Below are 18,234 nucleotides of genomic sequence, written 5' to 3'. Positions count from 1 at the left end.
TAGAACATGGTTAAAGGGTCATGAATGCTTTTTCCTAATTGAGTAGATCCCTTCTATATGTTAAAGTACATAAACTCAAACTAAGAATTTATTTTACCAATTTTAAAAGGACAAACATATCTTCTATAAAAGTGCAAGTTCTTTTGAACTTGAAAATATATATATACTGTCCACCTACTGGCTAAAGTGGAAATATATGTCCTTCATGGAATGCAATACCAAGAATACACAGGAGTAGGGCAGGTATAAAGTTAATAAACCTGTCAGTGACTAAGTGTGCATGGAGTCCCAAGCCTGGAATCCAATATGCTCATCTGTACCATGAGTTCTCAACAGTCCCATGTAAAAAAAAAAAAAAAAAGGTTAAAGGGCAAACTGCTGTGCTGCAGTGTTATACTTGAAGCTCCATAAAATATTTCAAAGGTCATAAATCTGTGGGAATTTGTTTTATAAACTCAGTTATAATCAGTATTTTGAAAACATAACTGATGTGATTAAATATCATCTGCTGCCTTACCTCAGGTAAGAGAAAATAATTTGCTACAATAATTGCAAAAATCTCTTTAGTGATCGAATACAATGGCAGTAACTGCGTATTTTGAATTTAAAATTTAGAAATCATGAAATTTAGAATCCTGAAATCTATGATTGTTTTAATCTTCCTTGATAAGCCTGTATCATCCTTTGAATGCAAAAATAATGACCATGTCCAATAATATCGCCATCATATCTCCAACCAGGTATGTAAATTTTTATGTTTCAGATCAGTAATCAAAATATAACTTTTGCACCCAATCATAACTTTTCCTTACCATCTAGTCATTACTTGCAGCATTTGTTTGTTAAGAATTCAATAAAGTAGAGTTACATGACAAAATCCTCCTGCTCACATAGGGAATTTTCAAACAGAAAAAATGATTATTTTCATTTAATATTTTACCTGACATTATGGCCTGACATTTGTCATCTTTACTGACAGAATCTGAGTGCTCTGGGAAAGTCACTGCTAATTTTCATTGTATTCTTGACTTCCACTCTTTCATATCAGGTTTATCAGCTTGTATCGCATCAGTTTCATGAGCAATTTGATTTATTTTTTTAATTATTTTTTTTTTTTTTCGGGGGGAGATCTTGCATCCCTCCGTATGCATAAGGCATGATGATCTATTGGACCCCATGTACTTTAGGACAAAGAATTTGCTACCTTACCCCAAACAAAAAGCAACTGAATGAATTGTATGTTCAGGTCCTTATTTCTTTTTCTTCCTTGTCTGATCCCCTGGCAAATTTAGGGCTGCATCTGTAGTGGGCAAACACATAGCGTGATGACCCATTCAAGTCTTATTCATGGAGCTAATTACAAGGAACCTACACTCAAACCTACACAAAGAGCCCTGGGAATGAGGACGTAGTGTTTTGGAAGAAGCTGACATCAACTTTAGTTTGGGATTCTGAGATGTGCTTATGGACTGACTATAAAAGTTTCTGGTTATTTTTGCTATGATAATTGTAAAAGTGTCTTTAAATTTATTTAAAATTAAATTGAATATAATCAACTGAATATTCAGAAAACAGTTAATAAATGTAGCCAGATAAAGAAAAATGCACCGTGTGCAAAATTAATGAGCATATATTATACTTAAGAAAGACACGTGATCGAATGATGCAACAGATTTACTGCAGTATGCACCAAAAATTTGCATGCTTATAGTTCTGTGACATCCCCTGACAAGATATGTTCATAAGAATAACTGAATATCTGTGACAAAAGATATTTCAAGAATATATCAAAAATGCATTGAGCTAGAAGCATACTGACCCACCATGAACACTCCAGCAAGAAATGAAATTAAAGTGTTGTGAATCAAAGCACATAACTCCCATTAATGCAAAAGAAAGAAACATGTTGGGGAAGGGATATAGTCCTAGAGACGAAAAAGACATTTTCAGTATACACAGTTTTGGTGATAAGTGTCTTTCAGCCAAACTGCCTGAAGGTGTCTGTAATCCTCAACATCTGTAAAACATGCTCATAGGGTATGCAAGTCACTTGGGGTACATTTTTAGTGCAATAAGTGGATATTCAGCCAGAGAACTCCTATGAATATTAACAAGTCTCTTGCAACTAAATCTCTGCACAGCAGACTCAATATTTACCTCGTCTATGAATTCTTAGTGGTTTTAATTTAAACTAAATTTATTTATTACGAGCATCTAATATTTTTTCAACTTGCAGAACCTCAGTGAGGACTTGTACCATGCAGAAAAAAAATTAATGCTATTTATATTAATGTGTAGTTAATGGAAGAATCTGTATTACTCAAATAATAACTTTCACAAGACAGGCAAAGCTATTAACACGTCACCTTTCAAAGCCATCAGGTTGTATGTATGTGTGTGTATATATATTTATATATGTAGTTTAAGAAAAGCCACTGTAGAGCAGTGGTTGCAGCAGCACACCTGTGAATGTTGGATTCTACCGTTAGTGATCGTTGACTCTTTGTGCAACTCCAAACAAGTCACCTGACCCCTCTTGCTTTAGCAGACTTTTGTGTGGGTAGTTGAGGTAGTTATTTGACATATATTTTGGCACTATGATGTCTACCTTTAAGAACATTTCAACAGCAACATTTGTGTGTAATATCTTTAGCACTTCAAGATGCTGGGCTGAAAGTTGCTGAAAGAGACAAATCACTGTTTTTGTTTCAAGTAACTGCAGTTAAGTACTTTTCCTACAGTCAGTTAATATTTTTCTCACATTTTTTCTTCCCTTTGCCTCTCTACCCCCACTCTGGGGTTCACAGGCACAGCACTAGTTGTCCAGTGGGACCATGTCCATCTGCAGGATAATTACAACCTGGGCAGTTTCACTTTTCAGGCCACCCTTCTCAATGATGGGCGTATCATTTTCGGCTACAAAGAAGTAAGTTGGGTCTGAAAGTTGTCATTTAAGTAGACAAATCACTTTATACTTGTTAGGAATTTCCCTCCATTTTTGGCAGATATTTTGAAAATTCAGCTGTATAAGACCATTTTCACAGATTGCTTATAAGATCCCTATTTTGTTGAAAATGATGTTTTATTGTGAAAGTGATGTTCATGTTATGGACTTGAAAACCATCAACATGTCTCAAATATGTACTGCTAGGTTTCAGCTGGTCTTTTTTGTATGGTTGTAAGTGTTGATTGTTTAGTAAATTCTCTTAGACTTTGAAAGGTAGGGCAATTTTCTCAGTTAGTTTATCTAATTTGAGCCTATTTAAAAAGACTCTAGCATCAATGGTTAATATTAAAGGTTACCTTGCTTCTGCATCTTCCATTTCTTGGCAACTGAAGTACTTCAAAGTCTCTATATTTTTAATAAAAAATATTTGTCTGTATCTCTAATGGTTAGATTGAGGTCATTTGGCTGGTCTTCATAGCACCAATATATTGCTGTCTCTATTGGGACCCTGTGCGTTTTCTGTCTTTCAGAGTTTCAGTTGTTTATTTCAATACTTTAGATGAACCTTTTTTCTTGTTGCTAGACTACTGCTGAGGCTATACCTCCAGGTCAATTTCATGCAAATGGGCATCAAAAGGTAGATAAAGTTAAGTCCACAGGGACAAGAAACACTTTCTTTCACTTTCTGCTTATTTTAATCTCATTTTGGCCTGGAGAGCGTGACTTTTTCTTGAATGTGCACATCTCTTTGTTATTCTCCTTATATAAATAATTGTTATCAGTGATATATTTTATCACTGAGATTTTCCAGACTTGAAGAAATCTGTGTTTTCTTCTCTATCTACCACACGTGGGTTGTGTGCCTTCAGGCTCAATTTTCAAGCCTGTGTCAAAGCCATACACCTGAATGAAGCAGTAGCACTCTCCCTTTCATTAAAAAACTAGTGAAGGTCTGGGTTCTACTGGCAACATTCATACCTTAAGACAAATGTCTTTTCACCTTGAAAACAGGATAGCTGCAGAATACTCTTACTGTATTATTTCTGTAGACACAAGAAACTTATGGTATGCCCATGTATCTAGCTTCCCTTATCTTATAAAAGAAGTGCTGATGCACGGTCTTCTCTGGCTCTAAGATTGTTCCTGAATGTTATGTACAGGGTAGTAGTCTTAATCTATGGAAATGCACTTTATTAAAATTTTGATTCCAGCTTCAGAAAAACCACCTTCTGGTTACTACAATGGAGCCTGTACATTATCAAATGACTGTGCACAAAGGATTTTTATCTCCTGTTCTTGAAACCTTTGTAAAGGGAAATATATGATTTTATGATTCTGACTCTCTCTATATATAATTAATATTAATATATATATTAATTACTACAGAAAAAGTCCTACCTTTAAGGCCCAGAAAAGTGGGGAGTGACACTACATTTATTTTCAATTTTAAGATGAATTTGCTAAGAACTATTTAGCACTATAAATGAGTATGAATTCTGACATCAAAATAGTGACATCAGAAAAATGTTGTTCTTAGCTATCAGATACTCGGCCCTTTCTGCCACTGACCAGCCCTCTACAAAATGGATCAAAAATGGGTGATATAAGCTATTCCTGTAAATTGATAGTATTTTGTGTTCAATTTGCATAAGTGTAAATGATGATGTGGAATGCCAGGCCATAGAAAATGTTATTCATTTAGGAGGGCAGAAAGAGATGAGCCACCTCATTACTTTCATGTAAGTTGCATGCAGTTAGGCCATGTGGTCTATGGATAAACCTGGCAAATTCGATGTTAACACTGGCTGGGCTGCTTGGTCTCACTGTTTCTACTGGGAGCTACCTCCAGAGCTGCACTGCTTTCTGGGGAGGAGTGTTATTAATGCCCTTTTCATTCCTTTTGAAACAGAAGGAATTGGAATTTAGAAACGTGGTAATTTGTGATTTGTTGTTGTTGTTGTTTTTTCTCCACTGCTGAATCTTTGAAATCTCCTGCACAATACAAAGAAACTTTTCAAAAGTGACAATAGTTATGTATTTGTGGTCTGCAAATATTTTTGACAAAAATATTTTGTAAAATCTCAGGGTGCTACAAATATACCTATTCCATTAGGAATTGCTTAGAGAATGGCTTTGGAGAATGAGATTTCCAGAAGACCACATGATTTGCAGTGTACCTTAGTTTATTAAAATTACCTTAGCTTTTCACTTAAGTGAGGAAAACAGAACAAAATTTCCAATCATTGATCCAGACACAAGTTGTCCAAGTAGAATAAAATGAGTCACTTGTAAATTGAAATTTGCCTGTAGTCTTATATTTCTGGCTAGAAATTGGTTTATGTTCAGTGTTGAATCCATTGCTTTCTGAGGGAGTCCTTCCTTCTAGAACCATTTCTCTTGCTGGTCATGTTGTCAGGAGCCCCATTAACTCCAGTAAGATTACTTATATGAGTCCTCACTAGCATGAGTAAAAATTGGAAGAGATTTCTACCACCTTTTTGGTGCTACTTCATTTTAGCAACACGTTTCATCAAAAAATGACATTGATGTATGATTATCCTGTGAGGTCTTCATTGACATTGAATGTTTTCAAACTGAAACACCAATGTAAGTTATGCAACAGACAGGTTTCCAGTAACATTATAAAGCATCCCACTCTGTATGAGTGACACCAGAAGTTTATCCTGAAGAATTCATCTTTAAAACGTAACTTTGATTATACATTTGATTATACATTTAAGGGAACCATAGATAGGAATTTTTATGTCTATAGAACTTTACTTAGATTTTACCTTTTACTTATGATTTATTCAAATTTGAGATGCACTTCTTCATTTTCTCTCAGCATCCACATCAAGTTCGCTACTTCATAAAGCTGATACTGATCACCAAAGCAGAATCTTGGATGGGGTCTGCTGAATGGGGTCTTGGATGGGGTCTGCAGAGCTCTTCTGCCTAATCTCCTGCATTCTGTAGTTTGCATAATAGGAAGCAATTTGAAATGAATGGTTATTGTCTGAAATTAATAATAAATTCTAAAAGAAATAAAAATTTAGAAAGGGAGCTGAGCTGCCAGAATAGAGAAATCTGGAAACGTCTCAGAAAAGGTAACACGTAGGAAAAGGAGAAAAGGTGTAGCCAAGTTTTATTGTGCATTTTATCTGAAATGTACAATGAGACTTTGGTGTTTTGTCTAACTCTTATATGCTCTAAACATATTAATCTAGCCCTAATAAAAAGCATAACTCATGTTTTCTAATCTGTTTTTCTGATATTCTTCTTGTATGTTGAGATTGGATTCAGTTCAGTATTAATATCAGAATGTCATATAATATCAGAGTAAAATCAGAATGAATGTCAGCACTGAATTACAGTGGGAATATCTAAGCACTTTTTATGTACCAAATACTGTTTTTTTGTGTGTTCTTTGTCAGAAGGAAAAAATGGGAAGTCAAATGCTTGTTTATTTAAAATTTATTAAGGAGCCATGCACACATATTCCATTTTAAATAAAACTAACAAAGTGTCATTAGTCAGAGTTCTGTCAAGTGATCAGTATGTCAGGAAACATCATCTGGCAGAAAAAAAAAATTAGTGGTGCACCTCTGCTACATAAAATACTTAAATTACAGAGGAATCCATCCAATAGAAAATATATGTATATATATATTCTGCAAATGAATACTTTTATGTGTTTTAGTAGTGAATACTCATTTCTTATGTTCTAGATTTCAAAGAAGTTTGATTCTCACAAGCTTTTTGTCTTTTTGAACTATTCATTATAGTCTTTACTTCTAAGTGCTTAAAGATAATGTTCCTTAGTGTAAGATTTGTTTGTATTTTTTTCTCTGTTATTAATTCAGGGCAAATTAGGTGAAGGCTTTGGTACTTAGTTAATGGTTTTAGGATTATTTTTTTTTCCTGAATTTCATTGGCTTGAAGGCTTTCTTTGTTCATTTAAATAGGAATGACTCTTTATTTATGTAGTCATCCAGAAACTTTTATAAAAGGTGAAATTCCTATTCAAGTTTCCCAAAAATGTGAAGTAAAAAATAATTCTAAGAGACATGAGGTAGAGTTTCCTTCTACTTTAAGAGGAAGCAGAAGTGAATGCACCTGATTAACAATAGCACTGATGTTCCTCCTATGTGTGATGGAAAATACTCCATTTTCAGAGTTTCAGAAACCTGTTTGTTTCCTGAAAACTAAAATATTCCATAGTCTGGATGAATATTCTACCTGCATTCTATATTCTTGGTGTTTCTTTGCTCTGTTATTATCAAAAATATTAGCATGGAAGTGGGATCTTTATTTTGTGAGGTGTTCTGTTTATGAAACTTAAAATCCCAAATTAAGTTTCATGCAGTTTGGTCTTTAGTTAATATCTGTTGAGGAAACTGTCAATGAAAACACCTTATAATCACAGAATCGTCTAGGTTGGAAGAGACCTCAAGATCATCGAGTCCAACCTCTGACCTAACACTAACAAGTCCTCCACTAAACCATATCGCTAAGTTCAACATCTAAACGTCTTTTAAAGACCTCCAGGGATGGTGACTCCACCACTTCCCTGGGCAGTCTGTTCCAATGCCTAACAACCCTCTCAGTAAAGAAGTTCTTCCTAATATCCAACCTAAAACACCCCTGGTGCAACTTTAGCCCATGCCCCCTCATCCTGTCACCAGGTATGTGGGAGAATAGACCAACCCCCACCTCACTACAGCCTCCTTTAAGGTACCTGTAGAGAGCGATAAGGTCGCCCCTGAGCCTCCTTTTCTCCAGGCTGAACAAGCCCAGCTCCTGCAGCCGCTCCTCATAAGACTTGTTCTCCAGGCCCCTCACCAGCTTCGTCGCCCTTCTCTGAACTCTGTCGAGCACCTCGATGTCCTTCTTGTAGTGAGGGGCCCAAAACTGAACACAGTACTCAAGGTGTGGCCTCACCAGAGCCGAGTACAGGGGGAGAAACACTTCCCTAGACCTGCTGGCCACACTGCTTCTTATACAAGCCAGGATGCTGTTGGCCTTCTTGGCCACCTGAGCACACTGCTGGCTCATATTCAGCTGACTATCCACCAATACTCCCAGGTCCTTCTCTGCCAGGCAGCTTTCCAACCACTCATCTCCCAGCCTGCAGCTGTGCTTGGGGTTATTGCACCCCAGGTGCAGGACCCGGCACTTGGCCTTGTTGAACTTCATACAGTTGACCTCAGCCCATCGGTGCAGCCTATCCAGATCCTCCTGTAGAGCCTTCCTGCCCTTGAGCAGATCGACACATGCACCTGACTTGGTGTCATATGCGAACTTACTGAGGGTGCACTCGATGCCCTCATCCAGATCATCAATAAAGATATTAAAGAGGACTGGCTCCAATACCAAGCCCTGGGGAACGCCACTAGTGACCAGCCTCCAACTAGATTTGTCTCCATTCACCATGACTCTTTGGGTCCAGCTATCCAGCCAGTTTTTAACCCAACAAAGCATGCGCCAGTCCAAGCCACAAGCAGCCAGCTTCTTGAGGAGAATGCTGTCGGAAACGGTGTCAAAAGCCTTGCTGAAGTCAAGGTAGACCACATCCACAGCCTTTCCCTCATCCACCAAGCACATCACTTTGTCATAGAAGGAGATCAGGTTCGTCAAGCAGGACCTGCCTTTCGTAAACCCATGCTGACTGGGCCTGATCACCTGGTTGCTCTGTAAGTGCCACGTGATGACACTCAAGATACTCTGCTCCATGAGTTTCCCTGACACTGAGGTCAAACTGACAGGCCTATAGTTTCCTGGGTCTTCCCTCTGGCCCTTCTTGTAGATGGGCATCACGTTTGCTAGCCGCCAGTCGAGTGGGACCACCCCCGATAGCCAGGACTGTTGATAAATGACGATAAGTGGCTTGGCCAGATCCTCCACCAGTTCTCTCAGTATCCTTGGGTGGATCCCATCTGGCCCCATTGACTTGTGTGTATCCAAATGCTGTAGCAGGTCGCCAACCGTTTCCTCATGGATAGTGAGGGCCACATTCTGCTCCCCATCCCCTTCCACCAGTTCAGGGTACTGGGTATCCAGAGAGCAACTGGTTTTGCCGCTAAAGACTGAGGCAAAGAAGGCATTAAGCACCTCTGCCTTTTCCTCATCTTTTGTAACTAAGCTCCCCCCCGCATCCAGTAAAGGCTGGAGATTCTCCTTAGTCCTCCGTTTTGCATTAACGTATTTGTAAAAGCATTTTTTGTTGTCTTTGACGGCAGTAGCTCCAGATGAGCTTTGGTCTTTCTAATTTTGTCCCTGCACTGCCTCACAACATCCTTATAGTCCTCCTAAGTGGCCTGCCCTCTTTTCCAAAGATTGTAAACCCTCTTTTTACTCCTAAGCTCAAGCCACAATTCTCTGTTCAGCCAGGCCGGTCTTCTTCCCCACCGGCTCGTCTTTGGGCACGTGGGGACAGACCGCTTCTGCGCCATTAAGATTTCCTTCTTGAAGAGCGCCCAGCCTTCCTGGACTCCTCTGCCCTTCAGAACTGCCTCCCAAGGGGCTCTACCAACCAGTGTCCTGAACAGTTCAAAGTCAGTCCTCCAGAAGTCCAATACAGCGGTTTTACTGGTCCCCTTCCTGGCTTCTCCAAGAATGGAGAACTCTACCATTTCATGGTCACTCTGCCCAAGACAGTTTCCAGCTACCACATCTCCCACCAGTCCTTCTCTGTTTGTGAAGAGAAGTTCTAGCGGGGCGCCACCCCTGGTAGGCTCACTAACCAGCTGCATCAGGAAGCTTTCTTCTACGCTCTCCAGAAACCTCCTAGACTGCTTTCTCTGGGCTGTGTTGTGCTTCCAGGATATATCTGGGAAGTTGAAGTCCCCCACAAGAACAAGAGCTGACGATTTCACAACTTTTGTCAGCTGCCTGTAGAACTCCTCATCAGTCTCCTCATCCTGGTTTGGCGGTCTATAACAGACCCCCACAAGGATGCTTCCCTTGTTGGCCTTCCCGCTGATCCTAACCCATAGGGAATCAACCTTATCATTCCCAGCCTCAAGTTCCATGACATCAGAACTCTCTCTGATACAGAGAGCCACACCACCACCCATTCCATGCTGCCTGTCCCTTCTGAAGAGCCTACAGCCAGACATTGCAGCACTCCAGTCATGAGAGTGGTCCCACCACATTTCCATGATGGCAACCAAGTCGTAGCCTGCCTGCCGCATGATGGCTTCCAGCTCCTCCTGTTCGTTACCCATGCTGCGTGCATTAGTGTAGATGCACTTCAGCTGGGCCATTGCCTTCTCTCCCAGCCTTGCCATTGTTACCCCTGTCACAGCTCTAACAAGCCTTGTTTCAGCCCTGTCCCCCTTCTTACCTATTTTAAAGCCCTCTCAATGAGCCCCGCCAGCTCCTGGCCTAGGATCCGTTTTCCTCTTAAAGATAGGGACCCGTCTGCGGCCATCAGGTGGGGTGCCAAGTAAAGTGCCCCATGGTCAAAAAAAAAAATAATTCTGTGTTGGTACCAGCCTCTGAGCCACGTGTTTATCAGGTGGGCTTTCCGTATCCTCTCTGTACCCCTTCCTGCCACCATAGGGATGGACGAAAACACCACCTGTACTCCCGCTCCATCCACTAACCGTCCCAGTCCCCTAAAGTCCCGTTTGATGGTCTTCAGGCTTCTCTCTTCAATGTCATCACTGCCAGTCTGGACTATTAAAAGAGGATAATAGTCAGAGGGGCAAACCAGGTTGGGAAGCTTTCTGGCAATGTCCCTGACCCTGGCCCCTGGTAGGCAGCAGACTTCCCTAATGGTAGGCTGACAAATAGGTCCCTCTGTTTCCCTGAGAAGGGAGTCGCCCACAACAATCACCCTTCTTTCTGTCCTGGTGGAGACAGAAAGAATTCCTGAGGCGTGGAGTTGAATTCCTCGCCCTAAACATCCGCCTGGGTAGACTTACTACCTCGTCCTCAGCTACCGGTCTGTCAAGCTCCAGGGCCTTAAACCTGTTGCATAAGGGCACCTGGGAAGGTGAGGCTGGTAGAGGGGGGCATCGCCTGCGATGTCGAGCAGCTTCCATTGCTCCTCAACTCCTAGGTCCCCTGCCTCTGCCTGACAGCAACAGGGCAGGGGGTCCACCCCCATTTGGGGTGTCTCACCCAGGTACCTGTGTTTCAGGCTGTGCAGGGAGTTGCTCCACAAGTCTATCTCCTGTGATACTAGGTAGTATTGCATTTCTAATTATTATTTTGCAGAATACTCTAGCCCTTATCTTTGACTCAAGTGCAGTAATTGCACCCTGTTTACCATAGCCAGAATAAGGTCAGAGGTTGTTTATTTAATCTTTTTTTGGAGAGTAAGATTCTGACTAGTCACAGATGAAGTGGAAAAGAATAAAATTTGAGAGCTTTCTGTTGGAAAATACTCCCTAGATTACTATTCCTAGGAAATAATGCAATTCAGCATGAATTCTAAGTATTTTTCTCTCTAGTGCTAAGTATATAATCAGAAATATATATGTCAATGGCCCTGTTGCTAGCATGGATTTGGGAAGCTAGTGGCTTGTACAGTACAAGAGTACATATTATCCATGGTAGAACTAACACGTTTTGGAATGATTCTAGCTAAAATCCATCCTCCAAATGTAATGCCATAAAACTCCTTGTTCAACTATTTAACATGTCGTCCTGTCATGACATATCTTGTCATTCATGTGAGGAATTCAGAACACTAGCTATCTGCTTGCTACCTGTGTATTGCTGTAGTTTTCAATAAATATTTTTGTCGATTACTATAAGCCTTCTGCTAAAAGGGTGTGTTTCCTAATAGGGCATCATATGGTAAAAGCCTATTTTATCTTGACATCTTGTTCAAAAGATTTCACCTATAAACTGCCACTCAGTACACTCATTCCTGATAGACTGAAGTATTTTGTTCTGTACAATAGCTTATTTCCCCAACACTATAAAGATAAATCTGCATTTGCAAATACATATGATTAATTATGCTGTAGTTTTTCAAGTTTTTTTTCTTGGGTTATGGATTACCTTCTACTTTGTATTTCTCTTCTGTATTAACTTATGAGACCTCCTTATCTTGCACAAACACTTTCCTGTATATCCACACATATCCAAATTTTGAACTGCTTTTTAAAATTATTGCCATTTTGCCAGCACAAAATGAATTCTGACTACATTTTGTGTCTGTAAAACTAACTCCTTTCTTCATCTGCTGTGTTTCTTGCTAACTTCAAAGAGAAATAGCCATTGTATTCTTCTCATCGGTGCTTTTTTTGACTTGATTTTCAATAGCTTTAATAGGAATATCCTCCTTCTCAAAATCTTTCATGATAGTTTCTCTAATTGTTAATATAAACATTTTTCTACAGTATTCCAAGACTGTGAAAAAATCTCTTATTTTGTTTATACTTTCATGCTGGAGAAAGTTTATAGACTTGTTACTGAATGCAGTCAGTCTTTTATTTTGAGGACTTTGAAAATATGGCTTTCAACCTTCTTATCTGATATTCCTCAACAATTGCATCAGAGCTGAACTGACACAAGTTTATCTAATAGCTGATAGAAGCCAAGTTTAAATTGATGTAAAAATGGCAGTATTACCAAGCTGCTTCTTGCAGATTGTGTATGTAAGAAGCTCCATATAAATGTAACCAAAACAGTACAACTTCACAGACCATGGAGACAGTAAAATAATTTGAAAATTGTGACAGTTTTAATTCATCAGAACTCACTTTTTCTGTTAATAATCTCAAATTTAACTTTTCTGAGACTGATGTCATTGTAATCAGACCTAAATGATACTTTGTGAACAAGGAAAAGAGAAACAAGATAATGTTTAACTCAAATACCAGAGATCATACCATTAACTGACAAACACACAACTCTGAATCCTCATTCACTGAATGTTTAAGCAGTTTTTTAGTTTAGAATTTTTCTTCTATGTGAAAAACACTGGCAAACAGTATAACTTTGCTAGTTTCACGTAGATAAACCCATAGCATACTATTAGATTAGCTAAGCTAGCACCTTGTATCTCAGTCTCTTACACTTGATCCAGTTTCATCTGTATTCAGACTAGTAATTTCTGGTTAAGGTTAACTGAAGACCAGCTTTGAAAAATGATATATCCAGCTGTGATTTGAAAGCAGCAGTGGATAGAGAATCATAATTTCCCTTAGTACTTTATCCCAGTGGTTAAAAATGTTCAGTCATATGCATACGTACCTTACTCTACTTTGAAGGTATCTTCAGGTGTGCAGTTTCCAGTTTCTGATTACATCTTTCTGTGCTAACAGAAAAATTTCTTTAGTTATTTCTCCCCATGGCAGTAATTGTTTATGATAATTACTTTCCGTTTTCTTTTCAAGAAGCCAAATCAAGTTCTTTAGTTCTGTTAATAGCAATTGAGAACTGCAAAAGATTTAAATTATTTCTTATGACCTTTGCATCTTCCTTCTCTTAAGTTTTCTGAATCTTTTTAAGAAATAGACCCTCCAAAAGTCTGTGTAGCATTTCAGTAATGATCTAATGTGCAGATGTAAAATGACAAACCCACTTTTAGGCTATATTTCGCAGATTATGTAATCAATTATCACATCAGTTAGGTTTCTTGCTGTGATTACTCCTCCAAAAGCTGGAGTTGCTTACCCACTATAATCCCTAGAGTCCTTCCGGAATTGTTGCTTTCCAGAAGATGGTCCTCAAACCTCTACCTTGCATTCTGTTCTCCAAGTTATAACTTCGCAATTTTTACAAGGTCTAACTCGGTTACTTGATCCAGGCATTTCATTATTTCTACTCTGCCAGTGTCACCTGCAGAACTGCTAAGCAGTAAATGTATGTTTCCTTCTCAATCTTTAATAAAACTCTTGGATACTATGCCAAGAGAAGCATGATATACTGTAAAGACATGCTGTCAATCTGAGCTGATTCTTCAGTGTGGCTGCTTTGTGATCAGTCTAGTTAACTACAGTAATATTGTATAAATGTTACTTGTCACTATGTTAAACACCTTACAAAATTATATAGCTATTACAGCTATACACTGATCAGCCATCCTGCAGTCATCCCCAAAGAATTAAATCAAATTTGGTAACACCTATTTTCATAAAACTATATTGCCTGGCATCAGTATTTCTGTTCTGCAAAGCTGGACTGCTCTATAGCTATCTAAGTCCCTTATTTATTTTAGTTTTAATTTTTATTTCTCCAAATACTGACAAGTGAGTATCTGGCATTTTCCAAAATTTCGGTGACAAAGAAAATTTCCCAGCTACTCCAAGACATGTTAAATATGATTTTCATCAGGCCAGAAATACCTTTAAATAGGTTGTAAAACAGTTTTCAGTGCAAGTTACCTGAGACAAGTTTTTAAATGCTTATCCCAAGCTGAACTTTCAGTTTGTGTGTTTAATGGTAGACAAGTATTGCCTCCTCCTCCATGTCTTCCACATCTTCAACTGGGGGAATAAATTACTGAAAATTTCTGCCCTTCTCCATGTCATTACTATCAGTTGTTTCACCTCTGAGTTTTGATGTAAATGTTGTTATATAAGATGCAAAGCAGACTGGGATAAAATAATAATAATAATAATAATAATAATAATAATAATAATAATAATAATAATAATAATAATAATAATAATAATAATAATAATCTTTATTAAGTCTTTACTCATATTATGGTGTATTGTATTACATACTTATTTAGGACTTTAAAGTTACACTGGCTAAATGTTCATTCTGCCAATGCTGTAATTTGAGTCTGAATTTTTTGAGTTCAGTAGTTCAGGCACATCTTTCTGTTTTGTCTTCCAGATTCCTGTTGCTGTGACACAAATAAGTTCAACCAACCACCCAGTGAAAGTGGGACTCTCAGATGCATTTGTGGTTGTGCACAGGATCCAGCAAATTCCCAGTAAGTAGTGTGTGGTAATGCTAATGGTTTGGAGGCTGAGAAACAAGTGTAAGCTGATTTCATTAAGGATGATTAGCTGCACAACAAATCACTTAGCTAATTTCAGTTTGTTAATTCAAGTGTAATTTTATTTGCTTGATAGTTCCCAGTGTGGTTTTCTCCATCATTGTTTCTTTTGAGCTGATGTACTAAGTAAATAAAACTAAATAACCAGCCAAATAATGTAAAATTTAAGTGTCAACTTAAGTTATTCTATAAGATACAGTATCCAGAATATGTCTCTTTATTCATAGTAGGGAAGAAGCAATTTGTTCAGAAAAATTATCTGTATAAAAATGAAAATGAAAAACGTATCCAGGCCAGATGTTCTTCATACTTTAAATTCTGGACATCAAATTCATACATACATTTTAGTGAAACGAAAAAAAGAGAAAATGTTGTTATTAAATGCCATCTTGGGCTCACATAATTTTGGCAACAGTAATCAAAGGTATCATTTAATTAAGGAAATCAAGTGTGATTTCCTTAATGCTTTGTTTTAATGTACTGTGTCCAGAACCATTTGAGATTTTGTAGCCATCAGAGAGTAAGTTTACTTTCCAGGTGTGCTGTTTCCATTAACACATTTGGAGGCCTGTACCTAGCTAGTGCTGTCCCCCAAGAGTCAGTGCTGGGTTCAGTGTTGTTCAAATTATTAATCAACGACCTGGACAATGGAACCGAGTGCACCCTCAGCAAGTTTGTTGATGACACAAAGCTTGGAGGAGTGGCTGATACCCCAGAGGGCTGTGCTGCCATTCAGAGGGACCTTGGTAGGCTGGAGAGATGGGCTGAGAGGAACCTCATGAAGCTCAGCAAGGGCAAGTGCAGGGTCCTACACCTAAGGAGGAATAACCCCAAGCACCACTACAGGGTGGGGGCTGACCTGCTGGAGAGCAGCTCTGCAGAGAGAGACCTGGAAGTCCTGATGGACAGCAGGCTGACCATGTGTCTACTGGAGGGAGTTCAGAGAATGGTCACTAAGATGACAGAGGACTGGAGCACCTGTCGGACAGGCTGAGAGAACTAGGCCTGTTTAGCCTGGAAAAGAGAAGACTGAGGGGTGACCTCATTGTAATAAATGGCTCAGTCTTCAAAATAGGACTATAATCAAAGTTTACAATATATTAAAAGAATAGAGGTAAGCAAACAGCACTGGGTGCGCCGGGAGTCTCTGCTCCACGAAGGCGCACACCAGTTACATCAAGCAGCTGATTTTTACGCTCCTAGGCTAATACATATTCATTACTACTTCTAGAAAAAACAGGGTTATTATAATTAGTTTCTGGAATCCAAACCCTCCTACTGGAGCACGCATATCAGTCTCCGGTGGTCCCTCTGGGGGTCTCTCATGCTGAAGGCTCATAGTCTTCCTCCTTCTTGTCCTCCTTTGTTCAACTTCGCTGTATGTCAGAGACTTGTGCAACATCCCCTGCAAGCTTTGTCTTTTAGTTGTTCTTCAGCTTTCCCCGTCTCCTTAATCTCCTGGCCAGATATCAGAGACTTGCATAGTGTCCCATGCAATACTCATAATAGTTAGCAGTTATTCTGAAACCCCCCAGATATCAGAGACTTCAAGGAAAAACCTACAAATACATTTCCCTTCAAGCTCTCTATTGACACGAATTGCTAAAACATTCCTTTGCAAGATACAAGAATTATATACATTAACCACTCTGTTTTTCTTAGACTTGTGGTTGTACAACAGTATGTAAGACAGAAGGTCACATTCATCATACCATGCGGCCCTAGCACTGTTCCATACTGACACAAATTAGATGAACATATCTCACATCATTAATTGATATAAATATCTGAGGGGAGGGTGTTGAGGGAGCCAATCTCTTTTCAGTTGTGCCCAGTGACAGGACAAGAAGCAACAGGCATAAACTGAAGCACAGGAAGTTCTGCCTGAATATGAGAGGGCACTTCTTTACTGTGAAGGTGACAGAGTACTGGAATGGGTTGCCCAGAGAGGTTGTAGAGTCTCCTCTGGAGATATTCAAAACCCACCTGGATGACATCCTGCACAATGTGCTCTAGGTGATCCTGCTTGGCAGGAGGGGTTGGACTAGATGAGCTTCAGAGGTCCCTTACAACCTTGGCCATTCTGTGATTTGAGCAAATTTGCTAGGTACAGTTTTTGATGATTCCCTAACAGGGTGCAAATGGATAGAGCTGAATTTGAACCAGCTTCCACAGGCCGAGTACAGGCATGTTCTCCTAAAGAGAACCTTGATAGAGGTATAGCACAGATGAGGTTGATGCAGATCATCTTTAAGACAGCCTACAGATGGGGTTGATACTGAAGTTGCAAGTACCTATGTCTCTCTCAACTCATCCTACTCCCTCTACATCAGTTTTAAACTGTCTTTGATATTGGGAGGCATAAGTCTCATGACATGAGATTACCCTGCTATGAGGAAAATAGAAAGTTTCAGTACCGTCTGTTGCATGTTGTGAACTCAGTGTAGTGTGAAGAAGGCTGGCATGTCCCGATTTCACTGAACAGATCAGATCTTAGAAGAAATTTGGTTCAAAAGTATGGTAGATGTGATCTGCCTAAGGCGGCATGGATTGCTTTTGAGTACTTGGGAACCAGTGATACTAGGCAACTGCTTTTACACATTTGTGTGATGTTCATTAAGTGAACGATCTGAACATTTCTGTGAATTTTCAGCTTATAAAAGCTCCTCAGATGAATTCAGGTAAAAATTGGTTTGATTTGTGGAAATAGTTTGTGAGAATAGTCACACAGAAATTCAGTGCAAGACATGTAAGTAGCAAGCAGACTGTCATCAGAACTCCATTGTTAAACAACACTAAAAAGACTTTTCTTAGGTTTACATATTTTGTAAAATTTGTGATATATGCAAATCTTTATTCTAGTTTGAATGTTTCTTTCTGTAAAAATATTTCTGACATGCACTTTGTTTTACTACTAGTACATAATGTTGCATTTGATGAATATGTAGTTATTTACCTGTCTTCCAGTTTTAGTATTTGTCAACTTCTTCAACAAGTATTTCTGTCAATTTCTGTCACATGACACTATCTGCAAAGTGAAGTGACTCTGATTACCAGAAAATCTGTGTAGTGTTTCATCTTGCATTTTTTTTTATATTTTTATTAAGCTACGTTAAGAAGTTCCAGATGAGAAAAACAACATGGGTAAAGAGTCTAAACATGCCTCTACCAGAATTGTTTTAATAGCATTATTCCCACATAATTCCGTTGCTCAACAACTGTTTCTGTGAATGGTGGTAATCTGTGATTATTTTGCTAGTTTACAACAAAAATACATTATATTACAGCAAAAATGCATTACAGCTAGTATTAATCA

The 18,234-nt window shown here is 38.8% G+C and overlaps 1 protein-coding gene across 2 annotated transcripts in view; it reads left to right on the top strand.

The window, feature by feature from the left end:
- The window catches only part of PLXDC2 (plexin domain containing 2), a 264,388-nt gene that overhangs the window by 195,134 nt on the left and 51,020 nt on the right, over positions 1-18,234 (top strand). For both annotated transcript variants that reach the window (XM_032181687.1, XM_032181688.1), the window contains exons 6-7: positions 2,808-2,926; positions 14,753-14,852. In XM_032181687.1, the coding sequence (XP_032037578.1) occupies positions 2,808-2,926; positions 14,753-14,852 (219 nt within the window). The remainder of the gene's footprint in view (positions 1-2,807; positions 2,927-14,752; positions 14,853-18,234) is intronic.

This window comes from Aythya fuligula, chromosome 2 (assembly GCF_009819795.1).
Source record: "Aythya fuligula isolate bAytFul2 chromosome 2, bAytFul2.pri, whole genome shotgun sequence".
NCBI lineage: Eukaryota > Metazoa > Chordata > Aves > Anseriformes > Anatidae > Aythya > Aythya fuligula.
Note: the sequence above shows the minus strand (reverse complement) of the source record. Positions and strands in the feature narration are given on the sequence as shown.